Raw genomic sequence first — 18,944 nt, 5'->3', positions numbered from 1 at the left:
AGCTTTGTGACATGGTGCATTATCATGCTGGAAGTAGCCATCAGAGGATGGGTACATGGTGGTCATGAAGGGATGGACATGGTCAGAAACAATGCTCAGGTAGCCCGTGGCATTTAAACAATGGCCAATTGGCACTAAGGGGCCTAAAGTGTGCCCAGAAAACATCCCCCACACCATTACACCACCACCACCAACCTGCAGTGGTAACAAGTCATGATGGATACATGTTTTCATTATGTTTACGCCAAATTCGGACTCTACCATTTGAATGTCTCAACAGAAATCGAGACTCATCAGACCAGGCAACATTTTTCCAGTCTTCAACAGTCAGATTTTGGTGAGCTCGTGCAAATTGTAGCCTCTTTTTCCTATTTGTAGTGGAGATGAGTGGTACTCGGTGGTGTCTTCTTCTGTTGTAGCCCACCTTTCTTTCCCATTCTGACATTCAGTTTGGAGTTCAGGAGATTGTCTTGACCAGGACCACAACCCTACATGCATTGAAGCAACTGCCATGTGATTGGTTGACTAGATAATCACATTAATGAGAAATAGGACAGGTGTTCCTAATAATTCTCTAGGTGAGTGTATATATATATATATATATATATTATATTTTGCTTTATACATTTCATTTTTACATAAACTATTACCTATGCTATTGTGAAATATTGGTCATGCCACATAATTTGTCTATTTCTGTTATTTAAAAAAATCCTTCTGTGTTTTGAATTTCCTTTGTATATTATCATTACAAGCCTTGTACACCAGGCATTTATTGTTCACCTTAAAGGGGTTTGCAGCCAGGATAGGTCACCAATACCTAATCGGCGAGAGTCTGGTTGCACTCCCACCAATCAGTTGTTTGAAGAGGAGACATCACTCCATGTGAGCGCTACTTCCTCTTCATTACACCACCTGTCATCTTAGAAGTGCAGTGTAATTACAAGTACTCACTCCATTCACTTGAATGGAGCGAGTACTTGTAATTACACTACACCACTGCTAGAGAGGAGAAGACACATAGTGTAATGAAGAGGAGGCAGCACTCTTCAAACAACTGATTGTTTGCCAGATTTTGGACCCCTGCCAATCAGATATTCATGACCTATCCCAAGGATAGTTCATTAATACAAACAGGTTGCACTACCCCTTTTAATATGATTATTTACAACACTATGCAATGTATAATGTGAGCTGTCCATCTTAATAGGATAAAGTTGACCAGTCTCAACAATGTAAGTACGCTCTGCTGACAGAAGAATGGGTATAGGAGGCTCCTGACTTGTCTTTCCACAAGAGTGAAACATTATAAATGCTGATCCTTTCGTCCAACTGGGAGATAAGGTGCTCCCCAATAAAGTATAGCGAGTGAAGGAAACATAGCTGTTACCCGTGTAAATATCTGGCCAATACATATCGCCTGGTTGTGGCCATAGTGGGTGAAGCCACAAACCATGCATTAATAACCTTTTGGTATAGAGCACAGATACAAACTAGAATCACATAAATATCTGTTCCAACTTGCACAATCTTTAGGCTTGTTAGTCTTCATCAGTGTCATTTAATGGTCTTTCCATTGAGAGCGTTATAGTTCCTTTCATCACACTTTAATTACATTACTTAATGAAAGCTAAGTGTTGCTATGTCTTCTCCTTTTTACTATACACATAAACCAGTCTTACAGGACGTACTGATATCTTTACACTACGTATAGATTTGTGTAGCGTGTAAGTAAATGTTACTAAAAACATTGTAGTACAGATTTCGATACACAGTAATGTTAGGTAGGAGACAAATAAAATCTGACAGTGATGAACTCTAGATCCAAAGCCAAAACTGCTATCTTTTATCTGTGATGCAACTGATGAAAGTAGTGTGGAGTCATCATCTTTAGTAATAATCTCAGTGGTTGTATGCATAAAATAGACTGTTGCAGGTGACGTGGCTCCTTTTGTAGAAGTCTCTGTTGTTGGCATAGATGTAGATGTTATTTCAGTAGAGATAACTTCTGTCATCTTCAGTGTAGTAAATAAACTTGTTAGTTCCAATGGAGTGCTTGCAATTGTAGATGTAGTTGTTTTTGGTGTTGGAGTTGACATAAGGGTGCTGACAGTCTGTGTTGTGGTCTTGAAAGTTGTTGTAGATGCTTCAGAAGTTGTTTCAGGATGTGTAATATAGGCAGTTGATGTGGCTTGATTTCTTGTAGATTCCATGATTGTAGTTGTTGGTTGGGTGGTTGTAAGTTTTGTGGTTGCCATGATTGTTGTAGCTTGTGGAGTTGTGACTGCTATGGTTGTGGTTTGCATTAAGGTTGTTTCTTCTGGTGTTGTGATCTCTACAGTTGTAGTAGATTGTGGGGTTGTATTTTCTGTGGTTGGCATATTAGTTGTTATTTGTGGAGTTGTGACTACTAAGGTGGTTGTTGGCAAAAATGTTGTTTCTTTAAGCGTTGAAATCTTTAAAGTAGTATAGTCTGAAGTTATAAGCTCTGTTGTAAATTGTGTGGTTGGTATAAAGTCAGTAGTTGACATAAAAGTCTTTTTTTGAGTTGTAGTTGGAGGAAGAGTAGTCGGAGGAACTGTTTTAAGTGTTGTAGGTATTATAGTTGTTTGAGACTTTACAGTAGTGACCTGCTGAGTTGTGTGCATGGTAGTTAGATGAGTTGTGATGATGGCTGCCTTGGTGGTTGCTTTCAGTGTTGTTACTGGTGTTGTTAAGCAAATTAATTTATCAAGCTTCAGGGAGAAGATGACTTGCCCCTTGAGGTTATCTGGCAATTCACACAATATTTGATTAATGTCTCTTACTTTTGCATTGTTGTCATTTATCCACTTGTGAAAATCCTGAAGGTTACAGTCACAAGCCCAAGGATTATCTTTTAAATGTATAATAGCTAGCTTGGGGATTGACTCAATTGGTTGAAGAGGGATGTTGGTGAACTTGTTGTTATTAAGTCTTAGAGTCTTTAACTCTGGGAGGAATGAGAACACATCATCTAGCAAGCTGCTAAGATAATTATTTTCTAAATTAAGCTCTGTTAATTTACCAAGACCAGAAAACATTTCCTTATTTAGCATAGTGATCCGGTTTGAAGAAATAATCAACTTTCTCAAAGACTTGAAATTAGTAAATGCAGCAACAGGAATATCAGTTAGTTCATTCTGGCTCAGATCAAGTTCTGTAACAACATTACCATCAGTTATCGCATCTGGAAGCTTCTTCAGTTTATTTGCATTTATTTTCAGCTGCCTTATTTTATTAAGCCCAAACAGCATTTGATCTGGAAGTTCTTCTAATAGATTATCTTCTAAAAACAATTTTTCAAGAATTTTTGATTTAGCCAAAATGTTTTTGGGCCATAGTTTTATTTGGTTCGAATTTATATTGAATTCAGTCAGTTCTTGGTTATTGTGCACCAATCCTTGAGGAAGCTCAGTGAGCTCATTTTCATAGAGACGAAGGATTTTTAGCTCAGGTAATTTACTAAATATGTCCTCAGGCAACTGAGTTAATTTATTTTTTGCTAGATGAAGAATTCTGAGTTTTCCAAGTGAATTGAATATCCCTGGAGGAAAAGAAGATAACTTATTGAGGTTTATGTAGAGCTCTTCTAAATTCTGAAGGTCATCAAAAATTCCTTGACCCAAGGAACTAATGTTGTTATATTTAAGAACCAGCTTCTTCAGATTGCTAAGATTGCTGAAAACTCCAGTCTTAAGTTCATGCAAATCTGCATTTCCAGAAATCTCAAGTTCAGTAAGGTTCTTTAGATTATCAAAGGCACCAACTTCTATTACGCTAAGTTTATTATTCATAAAGAATATTTTTCCCAAGTGAGTCATGTATTTAAATGCATCTTTTCGGATTGTCGAAATTCCAGTTTGCACCAAAAAGATCTCAGTTATTTTTTGGCTTACGGATTTAGGGATTTCTTTGATGGTTTCCTTCATAAAGACTTCCTGGTAATCTTTGGGACAGTCATACACATTTTTACAGCTTGTAGAAGTAGAGTCAATGGTTTCAAGTAACGCCAAGAGGAGCAAAATCAAATGCATTTTATTTCTGAAAAGCAAACAAAAAAGGTAAAACAAAGCATTAGATGGTTTCACATGTTGCACAAATATTACACAGTTGAATCCTTCTAGAAATCTGCACCAAAAATGAAGAGAAAATAAGGGGCACACTGGCCATAGACAACACCGGCAAAATTACCGGTAGGCCAATAACCAGTGGGTTGCCCAACCATCCCGCACGGCTGCAGGTCCCCCTTGAATTAAACTGAAGAAGGGTACACAAGCAAATAGCTCGTTGCCCTGCAGTTCACCCTTTATAGACATCAGTATGTCCGTGCCTGGTCCCAGGCATCACCATGAAATTGCAACTGCTACGTCTTGATGCACACGGCATGATGACGTAATTGCTGCTGCCAGCACTCAAACCCAGGTGGCTCGGGCCACAGGCTGCATTGCAGAAGATGGCGGGGAACAGGATGTAGATATTAGTTTTCATTTTAGGGATTCTATAGGGAGGCATTATTGGGGCTTTATAGGGGGTACTGTTGTGTTGGGACACTGTAAGGAGTCATTACTGGGGCTTATAAGGGACATTGATTACTGGGGCAATATAGGAAACACTGCTCAGTGGGGGCACTATAGGGGGGCATTTTTGGTAGCACTATAAGGGAAATTGATGTTAGCACTATAGGAGGCATTGCTGTGGCACTATAGGGGCATTAATGGTGCACTATAGGGGCATTAGTCATTGGGACACTATAGTGGGTATTAGTTATTGCGGGCACTGTAGAGAGTATTAGTCATTGGGGGCACTACTTGTCTGGGGACTTTTAATACAAGGGCACTATAGGGGCATTACTGGGGATTTTTTTTAAACTAGGGGCATTCTTATTACTAGGGGTATTTAGGGGACATTATTGTTAATTGAGCACAATAGTAGGTATTATTATTGCTGGAGGCACTATAGGAGCATTACTATTACTGGGGAACAATAGGGGAGTATTATTAGTGGGCCATTATTATTAGTGGGGGCACTATTTTTCTGCTGTACAGTATTTGGTGGCATTGTGGAGAACAGCTGGCACTGTATTGGGAGTGGCAATAGGTACACACAGATAGTACAGACAGACAGTGAGTCAGAAGCTTTATATAACCGCAGCTAATCACGGTATACACTCACTTATTATATATGTGCACTCCTGGCCCTTTAGATAGGGGAGACATTATATATTTATCAGAATACAGAGCTAAACAAAGGAGTGTGGAGAAGGATGTGGCCTTAGAGCTGCCAGGAGGGATCTGATTGGTGATGATGTCATCCTGAAGTTCACAGGAAGTCAACCACAGGGGAGAGACCAAGTTCCTGTTTACACATTAGAGCAAGGTGTCGGACTACAGCAAGCAGTTAGGTCACATGACCAGGTTATTATAATGAAAAGGTTCAAAATGTATGGCTGCAACTGAGTTAGGGTGTAACAAATTACAGAATACTAGAATACTGGCGGTGAGTTAGTAATATATGTATATATGTAAAATATAAAAAAAATAGAGTACTTCTTTTATTAGAGACTTCCGTGGTGTTTCTGTCCGTCCTCCGCAACTTGTTTTATTTTTTAGCGGTGCGGACAGATAACGGATGGGTCTCGATCTGTCCCGGCCGCCGCACGGTTGTTGCCCATGCATTGGGGACCACAAATTGCAGTCCACAATGCACGGAACGGATGCATAACGTTCATGTGCAAGAGGCCTAAGTGCAGCACAAAACACCACAATGCAGCACAATATACTGTCTCAGCAGCACGTCTGCTTGGACAGTATTTTATTCTGCATTGTAGTATTTGGTTCTGCTCGGACAGTACATTGTGCTGCACTGTGGTATTTGGTTCTCCTGCAGAACCAAAGTGCAGCACAATATACTGTACTACACTTTGGTATTTGGTTATATTGTGCCGCACTATAATATTTGGTTCTGCTAGACATTATAATGTGCTGCACTGTAGTATTTGGTTCTGCTGGGGTAGCATATTGTACTGCACTGTGGTATGTGGTTCTGCTGAGGCAATATATTGTGCTGCACTGTAGTATTTTCTGCTGGGACAGTATATTGGGTTGCACTTTGTTCTGCTGCACCTCTATGATATTGCTGGTGCCACCTACTCATGTAGACCCCATCTTCTGTCAATTTGAACCTGCCTGCCACTTATTTTTTTCCAGGGCCATGTTAAACTCCAGGGCCTCTGGAGAAAACCTATATATATTAACATTTGGCTTTTGCTGTGTTTTGTGGTATGGATATTGTATTTACGTTTTAGGACCATTTTTTGATCTTGACATTGCAAGCCTAATAATATCTTGTATATTTTTGCATCAGCACATGCATATGGGGTCTTGTTTTATGCAGAGCAATGTGTAGTCACTATATGTACCATTTGGGGGTATGTAGATATTATTTATTTAACATTAATTGAATTTGGGGGAAACAAGCAAACAAAATTGGCGTTTTGCTGGGTTTAAAAAAAATATATTCTTCATTGTGTTTATTACTGACCTAAAGTACATGTTTTTATTTCTAGTACATGTTGTAACTGTTATAAGGATGACTAAAACGTGATCAAAAGATGTACCGTATATGCCGGCGTATAAGACGACTGTGCGTATAAGACGACCCCCAACTTTTACACTGAAAATATAGAGTTTGGGATATACTCGCCGTATAAGACTACCCCTTTTTCAACACACAGCAGTACATTACTGCATCCCACCACCATCCCTGGGTACCTCTGCCATCCCTGAATCCCACCACCATCCTTGGGTATCACTGCCATCCCTGCATCCCACCACCATCCCTGCATCCCACCACCATCCCTAGGTACCACCGCCATCCCATGGTATCACCACCATCCCTGCATCCCACCACCATCCCTGCATCCCACCACCATCCCTAGGTACCACCGCCATCCCATGGTATCACCACCATCCCTGCATCCCACCACCTTCCTTGTCCTCCCTCCCTGCCTCCCAGACCCTAAACATGTGCCACCTATACCCTGAACATGTTTTTGTTATGTTATTCTTCATATTCACATTCACATATGCACATCTGCGCCGCACTTAGATACGCCGCACGGAGATCTCGCACATGCGCAGGAGCAAGATGCGAGCGGCCGTGAGGATCCCGTGTATCCACGCTCGCCGCATGAAATCTCGCATATGCGTAGGAGCGAGATGCGAGCAGCCGGGAGGATGGCGGTACAAGGAGCATACAAGGTACAGAGCAGGGGGGAGGCATACAAGGTACAGAGCAGGGGGGAGGCATACAAGGTACAGAGCAGGGGGGGCATATGCCGTGGGTTATATCGCAGCTCTCAGCTGCTGGGGATACAAGGCAATAGCCCGGGCTCTCTCTGTTGATAATTCGGGCGTCCCGGCACTGCAGCGCCCGCCATACCCGGCGTATAAGACGACCCCCGACTTTTGAGAAGATTTTCATGTGTTAAAAAGTAGTCTTATACGCAGGAATATACAGTATGTACCCATACAGCTCTGTAGACTGAGATATATGAAAATAAGTTATGGGTGTCTGGAAATATCAACGCAAATATAATTTTTTTTCAAATTAAAACACTATAAAAACTATACAATTAGGTATTGTCATAATAGTGATCTCATGTCATTTTTAGTACATAGCAAACACAGCAAAAAAAACCTTAGCGGAATTGTTTTTATTTTTCTATTTCATCCAAATAATTAATAATCCATACACATAATTTTTTTCCCATTTTCAAATACAATATATGGTAAATTAAATTATAGCATTAAAAAAATACAACATGCCCCACAAAGATAAGCCATTATATAGCTATGTGAACAAAACAATTTAGTGGCTTTTAGAAGGTAAAAAGAAAACACAAAAATGCCAAAACAAGAATTGGTTATGTCCTTAAGGGATTAATAAGGATTATTAATGTTATTTACTGTGGTATGTCACATTTGTGCCCATGTTCCTGCCTGAGATACCTAGCAGTCAATACAAGATGTATCCAGTGTGAAATGGTGGAAGACAGTGTCGGACTGGGGTACTTAGGGCCCACCAGTGTAACTGATTCTGGGAACCCATCGTAGGCCTCTTGCACACAAACTTACTTTTTTTCCATGTCTGTACGGTTCAATTTATTTTAATGGGGCCACAAAAATAATAATAATAAATGACTCCATGTGCATTTCGTGTCTGTATTTCCGCATGGCCGTTCTGCAAAATAATAGAACATGTCCTATTATTGTCGGCATTACAGACAAGGATAGGACTGTTCTATTAGAGGCCGGCTGTTGTGCTCCGCATAATGTGGAATGCACACACCCGGTATCCATGTTTTGCAGATCTGCAATTTGCGGACTGCAGAATATCCAACAACAGTGATAACAGAAATATTAAAGATGAAGTATGATGGTAGACACTCACAGCAAAATGCACAAACATACATGTGGCAGAATTTACACATACAGTCAGGTCCATAAATATTGGGACAACAACACAATTGTAACATTTTTGCCTCTATACACCACCACAATGGATTATTTGAAATGAAACAAACAAGATGTGCTTTAACTGCAGACTGTCATCTTTAGTTTGAGGGTATTTACATCCAAATCAGGTGAACGGTGCAGAAATTACAACAGTTTGCATATGTGCCTCCTACATGTTAAGGGACCAAAAGTAATAGGACATAATAATAATAATCATAAATCAAACTTTCACTTTTTAATACTTGGTTGCAAATCCTTTGCAGTCAATTACAGCCTGAGGTCTGGAACGCATAGACATCATCACCAGACGCTGGGTTTCATCCCTGGTGATGCTCTGCCAGGCCTCTACTGCAACTGTCTTCAGTTCCTGCTTGTTCTTGGGGCATTTTCCCTTCAGTTTTGTCTTCAGCAAGTGAAATGCATGCTCAATCGGATTCAGGTCAGGTGATTGACTTGGCCATTGCATAACATTCCACTTCTTTCTCTTAAAAAACTCTTTGGTTGCTTTTGCAGTATGCTTTGGGTCATTGTCCATCTTCACTGTGAAGCGCCGTCCAATGAGTTCTGAAGCATTTGGCTGATTATGAGCAGATAATATTGCCCGAAACACTTCAGAATTCATCCTGCTGCTTTTGTCAGCAGTCACATCATCAATAAAATTAAGAGAACCAGTTCCATTGGCAGCCATACATGCCCACGCCATGACACTACCACCACCATGCTTCACTGATGAGGTGGTATGCTTAGGATCATGAGCAGTTCCTTTCCTTCTCCATACTCTTCTCTTCCCATCACTCTGGTATAAGTTGATCTTGGTCTCATCTGTCCATAGGATGTTGTTCCAGAATGTGAAGGCTTTTTTAGATGTCGTTTGGCAAACTCTAATCTGGCCTTCCTGTTTTTGAGGCTCACCAATGGTTTACATCTTGTGGTGAACCCTCTGGTGAAGTCTTCTCTTGATTGTTGACTTTAACACACATACACCTACCTCCTGGAGAGTGTTCTTGATCTGGCGAACTGTTGTGAAGGGTGTTTTCTTCACTAGGGAAAGAATTCTTCGGTCATTCACCACAGTTGTTTTCCGTGGTCTTCTGGGTCTTTTGGTCTTTTTAAGAATGTTCCAAAAAGTGGTTTTGGCCACGCCTAATGTTTTTGCTATCTCTCTGATGGGTTTGTTTTGTTTTTCCAGCCTAATGATGGCTTGCTTCACTGATAGTGACAGCTCTTTGGATCTCATCTTGAGAGTTGACAGCAACAGATTCCAAATGCAAATAGCATGCTTAAAATGAACTCTGGAACTTTTATCTGCTCATTGTAATTGGGATAATGAGGGACACACCTGACCATGGAACAGCTGAGAAGCCAATTGACCCATTACTTTTGGTCCCTAAAGAAGTGGGAGGCACATATGCAAACTGTTGTAATTCCTACACCATTCACCTGATTTGGATGTAAATACCCTCAAATTAAAGCTGACAGTCTGCATTTTAAATCCATTCTGGTGGTGTATAGAGCCAAAAATGTTAGAAATGCGTTGATGTCCCAATATTTATGGACCTGACTGTATATGAATATCCTGCACTTAAGTCAGTCAGAAACAAGACACATGCAGCGCACACCAACCACTCATTGGACACGTGGATACACAAGAAACTTATACATGGCTCACATGCCAATGATGCATACAGGGTATGTCACATACTGCACATACACCACTGATACATAGACCATATATAGAACACATGAATCACACATAGGAAACACACAATGCACAAACCAAGACATTTATGCATAACCCTATTAAGTGTAGCACACTTAAAGGGGTTAAAGGGGTTGTCTCACTTCAGCAATTTGCATTTATCATGAAGAGAAAGTTAAAGGGGTTCTCTGGCCCCTATTTGAAAATTTTGGGGGGCACTGTGGATGTCATTAGGGGCACTATGGATGACACACGGGCACTGTGTATGGCACATGGGGCACTGTGGATGTCATTAGGGGAACTATTGATGGCACATGGGCACTGTAGATGGCACATGGGAGCACTTTGGTGACACTGTGGAAGGCACAAGGGGCACTTTGGGGGCACTGTGGATGTCATTAGGGGCACTGTGGATGGCACATGGGGGCACTGTGGATGGCACTGTTATAGGGGAATGTGGATGGCACTGTTATGGGGGCCTGTGGATTTCACTGTTATGGGGACACTGTAGATGCCTCTGTTATAGAGGCTTGTGGATGTCACTGTTATGGAGGCACTGTGGATATCACTGTTATGGGGGGCACTATGGATGTCACTGTTATGGGGATCTGTGGATGTCACTGTTATGGGGATACTGTGGATGTCACTTTTATGGAGGCACTATGGATGTCACTGTTATGGGAGGTATCTGTGAATGTCACTGTTATAGGGGCACTATGGATGTCACTGTTATGGGGATCTGTGGATGTCACTGTTATGGGGACACTGTGGATGTCACTGTTCTGGAGGCCTGTGGATGTCACTGTTGTGGGGACACTGTGGATGACACTGTTAGGTGGGATCTGTGGATGTCACTGTTATGGGAGCACTGTGGATGTCACTGTTATGGGGGTGCTCTAGATGTCACTGTTATGGGGACACTGTGAATGTCACTGTTATGGGGACACTGTGAATGACACTGTTATGTGGGATCTCTGGATGTCACTGTTATGGGAGCATTGTGGATGTCACTGTTATGGGGGTGCTTTAGATGTCACTGTTATGGGGACACTGTGGATGTCACTGTTATGGAGGCCTGTGGATGTCACTGTTGTGGGGACACTGTGGATGACACTGTTAGATGGGATCTGTGGATGTCACTGTTATGGGAGCACTGTGGATGTCACTGTTATGGGGGTGCTCTAGATGTCACTGTTATGGGGACACTGTGAATGTCACTGTTATGGGGACACTGTGAATGACACTGTTATGTGGGATCTCTGGATGTAACTGTTATGGGGGCACTGTGGATGTCACTGTTATGGGGGATCTCTGGATGTCACTGTTATGGGAGCACTGTGGATGTCACTGTTATGGGGGTGCTTTAGATGTCACTGTTATAGGGACACTGTGGATGTAACTGTTATGGGGGCACTGTGGATGACACTGTTATGGCAGATTAGATACACAGCTCAGCAGGCTGTATTACACAGGATAGGATTAGATACATGTGAGGGCAGAGCCTGTGGACAGTCAGTGATGGGATTAGATAGACCGCTCAGTAGGCTGTATCACACAGGATAGGATTAGATACAGATATGATTGGATACGCTTGCTGATTCAAGCTGTTTTTCACCTGTGGACTGTCAGTGATGGGATTTAAACACTGGGTGATAAGCAGTGGCGACTCTAGGAACAATATATAGGGGGGGGGGGGGGAGCACAAAGATCCCACAGTCAAAAATGGGGGGGCAAAAACAAAATAAGTATATATAAATAAGATTACAAAATACGAGAGAATTGCGGTATGCAGGGATACCTTTATAATAAAGCAATTTACTTACAAAAGAAGCCATTCAGTCGTCTGCTGTGCCGTCCTCTGCTTACTTCCGCGGATTCTTTCCCCTTCTTTTTGTCTCACGTCAGTGCGCAGGCGCACTGTTATGGTGGATCTGTGGAAGACACTGTTATGGGGGCATCTATGGATGACACATTATGCCTCTCATTAGCCCTCATTATGCCTCTCATCACTCCCATATCAGCCCCCATGCCTCTCATTAGCCCCCATTATAAGCCCTTATGCCTCATTAGCCCCCATTATTCCTCTTATTAGCCCCCATTATGCCTCTTATCACCCCCATATCAGCCCCCATGCCTCTCATTAGCCCCCATATCAGCCCTTATGCCTCATTAGCCTCCATTATAAGCCATTATGCCTCATTAGCCCACACTATGCCTCTTATTAGCCCCCATTATAAGCCATTATGCCTCATTAGCCCACATTATGCCTCTTATTAGCCCCATATGCCTAATTAGCTCCCATATGCCTAATTAGCCCCCATTATGTCTCTTATTAGTGCCCATTATGCCTTAATAGCCCCCATATGCCTCATTAGCCCCCATATGCCTCATTAGCCCCCATATGACTCTAATATTCTAATTAGCCCCCATTGTGTCTCTAAATAGCCCCCATGATGCCTCTCATTAGCCCCCATTATGCATCATTAGCCCCCATATGCCTCATTAGCCCCCATATGCCTCCAATTAGCCCCGATATGCCTCCAATTAGCCCCCATAGCCCCCATAGGCCTCCAATTAGCCCCAATAGCCCCCATATGCCTCCAATTAGCCCCCATATGCCTCCAATTAGCCCCCACAGCCCCCATAGCCAGACACACTGTTATGGGGGCATCTGTGGATGACACATTATGCCTCTCATTAGCCCTTATTATGCCTCTCATCACTCCCATATCAGCCCCCATGCCTCTCGTTAGCCCCCATTATAAGCCCTTATGCCTCATTAGCCCCCATTATTCCTCTTATTAGCCCCCATTATGCCTCTTATGACCCCCATATCAGCCCCCATGCCTCTCATTACCCCCCATATCAGCCCTTATGCCTCATTAGCCCCCATTATGAGCCATTATGCCTCATTAGCCCACACTATGCCTCTTATTAGCCCCCATTATGCCTCATTAGCCCACATTATGCCTCTTATTAGCCCCCATATGCCTAATTAGCTCCCATATGCCTAATTAGCCCCCATTATGTCTCTTATTAGCGCCCATTATGCCTCAATAGCCCCCATATGCCTCATTAGCCCCCATATGCCTCATTAGCCCCCATATGCCTCTAATAGTCTAATTAGCCCCCATTGTGTCTCTAAATAGCCCCCATGATGCCTCTCATTAGCCCCCATATGCCTCCAATTAGCCCCCATATGCCTCCAATTAGCCCCCATAGCCCCCATATGCCTCTAATTAGCCCTTATAGCCCCCATATGCCTCCAATTAGCCCCCATATGCCTCCAATTAGCCCCTACAGCCCCCATATGCCTCAAATTAGCCCCCATAGCCCCCATATGCCTCCAATTAGCCCCATATGCTCCAATTAGCACCCATATGCCTCCAATTAGCCTCCAATTAGCCCCATGTGCCTCCAATTAGCCTCCAATTAGCCACCATATGCCTCCAATTAGCCCCATATGCCTCCAATTAGCCCCATATGCCTCCAATTAGCCCCTATAGCCCCCATATGCCTCCAATTAGCCCCCATATGCCTCCAATTAGCCCCCATAATGCCCCCCGTAGCCACATTTTTTATAAAATAAAAAAACACTTACCTCTCCTGCTCCTGGACGGACACCGCCTGCAATTTTCTCTCTCCTCAGTCGACTGTGCTCTGAACTGGCGCGCACAGCGTGAGGCCACAGAGCGCCCTCACCCTGTGCGCAGCCCTGCACAGCCGACAGCCGAGGACCAGGAAGTGGTAAGTACAGAGTGTTAACCGCTTCCTGGTCCTTCAGTACTAATGAGCGCTTCCATAATGGAAGCGCTCATTAGTATTTACCTGGGAGAATCAGCGGGGGGCACCCGGGGGGGGGGGGAAGAACAACATAGGGGGGGCGATTGTCCCCCCTCGCACCCCTCTAGTGACGCCACTAGTGATAAGTAGATTCATGTCTGGGTGTAGAAAGAGACAGAAGTTATAGATGGAGTATCTGCTGCAGGCAGAGCAGTGTGGGGGTGTGTCCAGCCTGTGACTCATCTCTGTGCAGTGCAGCCAGGCTTGTGTATCAATAAAGTTATGTATTCAACAAAACAAGAAGGGGAGAAAGTAAACAGATCTGCCAGGATAATCTGATGTCCTCCAGGGGGGAAGTAAAGCTCGGACATGAAAAACAGGTATTGGGGGCATATGTATGCATGGTGAGGGGTGTTAGGAGCACATACAAATAATTTAGATTTTGGGACCGGACAACCTCTTTAATGCAAGGCACTTACTAATAAATTGTGATTGTCCATATTGGCTCTTTACCATCACATTATAAACTGCTCGTATCCATGGGTTTGACCACTCTGCAATCCAGAAGCGGTGGCTGTGCTTGCACACTATAGGTGAAGGTGTTGGCCTATGCGCACTTCCAGCCTTTACCTATTGTGTGTAAGCACGGCCACCACTGCTGGATTAGACGGTGGTAATAACCACGGATACGTGATGTGTATAATCTGATGGAAAGGAGGCAATATGGACAATCACAATACATTAGTAAGTGCCTTGTATTAACTGTATGATAAATGCCATTTACTAAAGTGAGACAACCCCTTTAACCAATTTAAGCATAAATGTCTGGCATGAAGCTTACTAAATCTTAACCTCTTCAGATTCACATAATCTACAGTATATTTAAAAGGGTTTTCCTACCATAGTGATCTATCACCTATCTACAGGATAGGTGATAAATATCAGATTGCTAGGGGTCTGACTGCGGGAACACCCACTAATCATGAAAAAAGGGGTCCTGAGACATTCAATTACATTACCGCCAATATATAGGGTTTTAAGACTATGTTCCCTTGATCATGGGGGTCCCAGCAGTCAGACCCCCATCAATCAGACACTTATCACCTGTTGTGTCATAGCTGTTGGACCTTTTCACATTCCCTATCCTTAAAGGTTTTCTTTGGGTGTAAAAAAATAAAATTAAAATAAAAAATCTGGCCCAAAATATGTGTCAAACTAAAATAGTAATGCTCGCCTTTTAAAGGGCCTGTGTCCACTTTTCTAGTTATCCTCTATCCACAGGATCGGAGATAACTAAGTGATCTGTGGGGGTCTGAACACTGGAGCCCCCACTGATCCCCTTTTTGATTGAGTGGCAGGTCGAGCATATGCCCTGCTTGTACATCCATTCTCTATGGGGTCACTGGAGATGGCGGAGTACAGCGCTGGCTAATTCCAGTGGCCCCAAAGAGAATGAATGGAGCAGAAGAGCGTATGTGTGGCCTGTCACACCATAAAAAGGGGGAAAAGGACCCGTTCCTGGGATCAGTGGGGGTCGCAGAATCAGACCCCACAAATCATATAGTTAGGCCCTATGGTGTGGAGAGGATAACTTCATAACTGAAGCAAAGACATTAGGGTCATAGCTACCAGAATGTAATGGGGATCCTGGAGCAGGGGTAACTGGAGAAGAGGCAATATTAGCAGTGCATTTAGAGTGGGGGCATCTGGAGCTGTGGCACTTTTGGGAGTGCACCCAAATCAAAGGCCCCCCAATGCCACTCTGAACTCTGCAGAGAGCAGCACACATTCATAGATCTGTGTCTGCTATAAACAAATCCCCTATTTCCCCCTTACAGTCTCCTACAGCTCACTACTGTCACACACTTGAGAAATAAGCCCAGCACCACAGAGGAGTTGTTTTCTCCAGCAGCCATAGTTTCCTGACAGCAGGAAGGGCAGGAGGATGGCCAGACACCTTCTCTCCTCCTTCACTGCCAGCAGCCCCAGAAGTCTAGAAGATACTGATGGGCCTCCTGTACAATTTACACCAGTAGGAGGCTGCATCACTGTGCGATACTTCCACCTAGTGGCTACAATAATTATCTCTCCTGAGAAACAAGAGAAATAATTACTCCTCCGTCTTATCTCTTAGCGCAGGAGACTGATGGCGTACCGAGGAATCCCCCGCCTCCCCAGTGGGCCAGTCCGAGCCTGGTGGAAGATAATTTTTTTGTTTTCACCACAGTTCTTTTCACTGATCTGAATAACAATTTCATAGGATTTGTCATTTTTACTTAGCAATTGTATTATATTGATGACAGTATCAGACAGATACAAAGACAGGCACATGCACAGTAATCATCTCAGCAGTAGGGAAACCCAAAGATGATGTACTAGGGAGGCACTGATTATAGAATCTATAGAACATTCGTTGGATTACAGGGCCACACGAGAAGAGAATGATGATGCCTGGCCCTGTCAGACAAGGGGAGGGGGCTTAGCAAATGCTAAAAAGTGGAGGAACTGAGGAGCAATGGATTTTGGCTACACAGGTATTGTTTTAATTGGCAGGCTCAACTCTACTAGGTATTGCATCTAGTTTAATAAGGTTGATTCTGCTGATGGATCCTCTTTAACAGCTTGCTACCCAACGAAAGCCCATAAAATTGAGGCTGTTCAATAATATAGTTCATTTGTTCATCCTGTGGGGCACAGCGATTTGTAGCTTTACTTCTCTGTGTCATCACTATCTGCCGATCAGCTGTTAGAGAGCGATGCGCACCTGTAAGCTGTCTAGCTGGTACTGGCGATGCAACATAATTACAGCTACCTCTCTCATTCAGGTGAACAGAAGAGGAAGGTATTATTACACTCCACCATCGTGCAAGGAAACATTAAAGAGGATGCAGCGCTTGCATGAGCACCAGGGCCTCTCTTCCAGCAGTTGATCATGTGAGGTGCCGGCGATCAGACCCCCGCCAATCTGATATCATGACACCGCACAGCCCCTTTAAGAAGGTGAAAGTGTTTAGTAGCTACCAGAATGTAAATTTTAAGAAACAATGTAATTATGGCATGACTGGGAGTGCGGTGGTGGTGTGACCAGAGATATAGCTATAGGAGAAGCACATGTTGCTTTTGCACCTAGGCCCTGGTGCCTGAGGAGGCCTAAAGGTCCCTCGGCTGCATAAAAAGACACCAGTACTAGAAGTAGCACAGAGTAAGTGTAGAGCCACTCACCTTATGAAATCCCCACCGTGTCTCCTAAATCCATTGGAATGGAAGCGATGATGTGCCATTCCCATTCAGCTCTTGCATACGTGATCATTGAAGCCAGTGGCTACCTGCAGCGGTCATATAAAAGAGAATGATGGAGTCACAGCTGGAAGAAACGTTGTGATTAAGCTAAAACTTACGATTTATTAGATATACACTAAAATATATACACACATCAGGAGCTAGGCTAACTGTAGCGCCAGAGCTGTCGCCTCACCATCAGAGGCAGACGGCACCTACATGTTTGTTTGTCCTACAGTTAACCTAGCTCCTGATGAGCCTCTACAAGGCGAAACGTTGAGCTTGAACATAGGTTTAGGGCATGGACAGAGCGCATGCACATGCTAATCAAGGCAGATAGCCGTCAGCTGGATTAGTTAGGACTTTGAGATTTTGCTGAACGGAGGGGTCAGTAGGGAGGATTTTCTCACCTGGTGTGGGGGCTCTGTGAGGGTATTATTAATACCGGAGGGCTCTTCTAATGGGGGCATTCTTGGGGAGTGTTCTCACTCTTGGGGGCACTATAGGGGGCAGTATCACTAATAAGGGCATTCTAGAAGGGAATGCCCTTGAAATACAAAGATACAGAAGGTCGGGGGTTCGAATCCCAGACACATCCTCTCCAGAGATGACTATGCCTGGGATTCGTAAATGAGAAGTGTGCAAGTTGCCGGCCCTGCTGGTGTCACCCCATCACTGGTGTCACCCGGTGCAGTCCGCAACGCCACTGAAAGGGTTTATCCACTTTTGGGGGTCAAGTGACACCGCTGTTGGCTGTCTTCAGCTGCAATGGGCATGTTGTGACTCCTGTCAAACAGGAAGTGTATGAGCAGGGACTGGAGCAAGACAACAGCGGCAGGGCACTAAAGGAGTTGGACCTTAGCAGCAGGGTGCAGGTAAGTATGCTTCCCTTTGAAGGCCCAGCCAGTGGGTCTGGCTGAAAAGGCCCCCGAAGGTGGATAACCCCTTTAAGATGAGAATACCCGTTTGAGTACCTCTTGTACTGGTGTACAGGCTTCATCTCTCCTAATCAGGTCATTTATTATAATACAATGTTATCAATTATAAAAATTATTATACAGGGCCCATCAGAACTATCAGTTTGTTTTGTAAGGATCTATGACATATACAGTAGCTCAGCAGTCACTTCACGTCTACATAAAGCTCTGATACAATAAATAGAGACGGAAAACTTTAGAAAGACACCAGGCTATACAGATGATGAGAGTAGTTTTCCATAAAATATTATTGCTAGCCACAGTTTTAATCACTGTAGTCTAGAGATAATTGAGATTTAAGGATGCACTTACCTTTAAATGAAGGTCTATTCCTCTCTTGTGGGAAATGATACATTTTCCTGTGACCAGATCTGAAAGTCTAGTGCAGAACACTCACAGGATCTGCTGAAACAGCCTCACACGTCTGCACATTCACCTTCTAATGGCAAAACATATGTGGGCATAAGATAAGAGGCTGTCTTCTCCGATAATCTTCTCGTGCGTAGTTGTAAGTGCTGATAATGAATCCCATTATGTTTACCTCACACTTTACTTTGAAATCTTTTTGTATTTTAGGTTTTTTTTTTCTGCACATGCAATATATGGCCCTATTGGCCGCACAATTTTCATCCTTGCAGCAGCTGAATTCATACACAACATCAGAACCAC

General features: G+C 43.3%; 1 protein-coding gene across 1 annotated transcript; it reads right to left on the bottom strand.

Annotated features, from left to right (window-relative positions):
• Positions 1-748: 748 nt before the first annotated feature.
• LOC122935444 (carboxypeptidase N subunit 2-like) lies at positions 749-18,704 on the bottom strand. The gene is made up of 3 exons (XM_044291212.1): positions 18,588-18,704; positions 17,242-17,345; positions 749-4,062 (listed from the first exon to the last, which is right to left on the bottom strand). Exons 2-3 carry the CDS (start codon positions 17,304-17,306, stop codon positions 1,641-1,643), a joined length of 2,487 nt encoding a protein of 828 aa, XP_044147147.1. The 5' UTR covers positions 17,307-17,345; positions 18,588-18,704; the 3' UTR covers positions 749-1,640.
• Between the last annotated feature and the right edge of the window lie 240 nt (positions 18,705-18,944).

The sequence above is a fragment of the Bufo gargarizans genome, chromosome 4 (genome assembly GCF_014858855.1).
Source record: "Bufo gargarizans isolate SCDJY-AF-19 chromosome 4, ASM1485885v1, whole genome shotgun sequence".
Taxonomy (NCBI): Eukaryota; Metazoa; Chordata; class Amphibia; order Anura; family Bufonidae; genus Bufo; species Bufo gargarizans.
Note: the sequence above shows the minus strand (reverse complement) of the source record. Positions and strands in the feature narration are given on the sequence as shown.

Bases quoted from the DNA above. Each gene is read 5' to 3' on its own strand.
- LOC122935444 (XM_044291212.1), bottom strand. From the start codon at position 17,306: ATGGGAATGGCACATCATCGCTTCCATTCCAATGGATTTAGGAGACAC. The intron at 4,063-17,241 runs GTGAGTGGCTCT...TTTGCTTTTCAG, and splicing joins CACGGTGGGGATTTCATAAG to AAATAAAATGCATTTGATTT.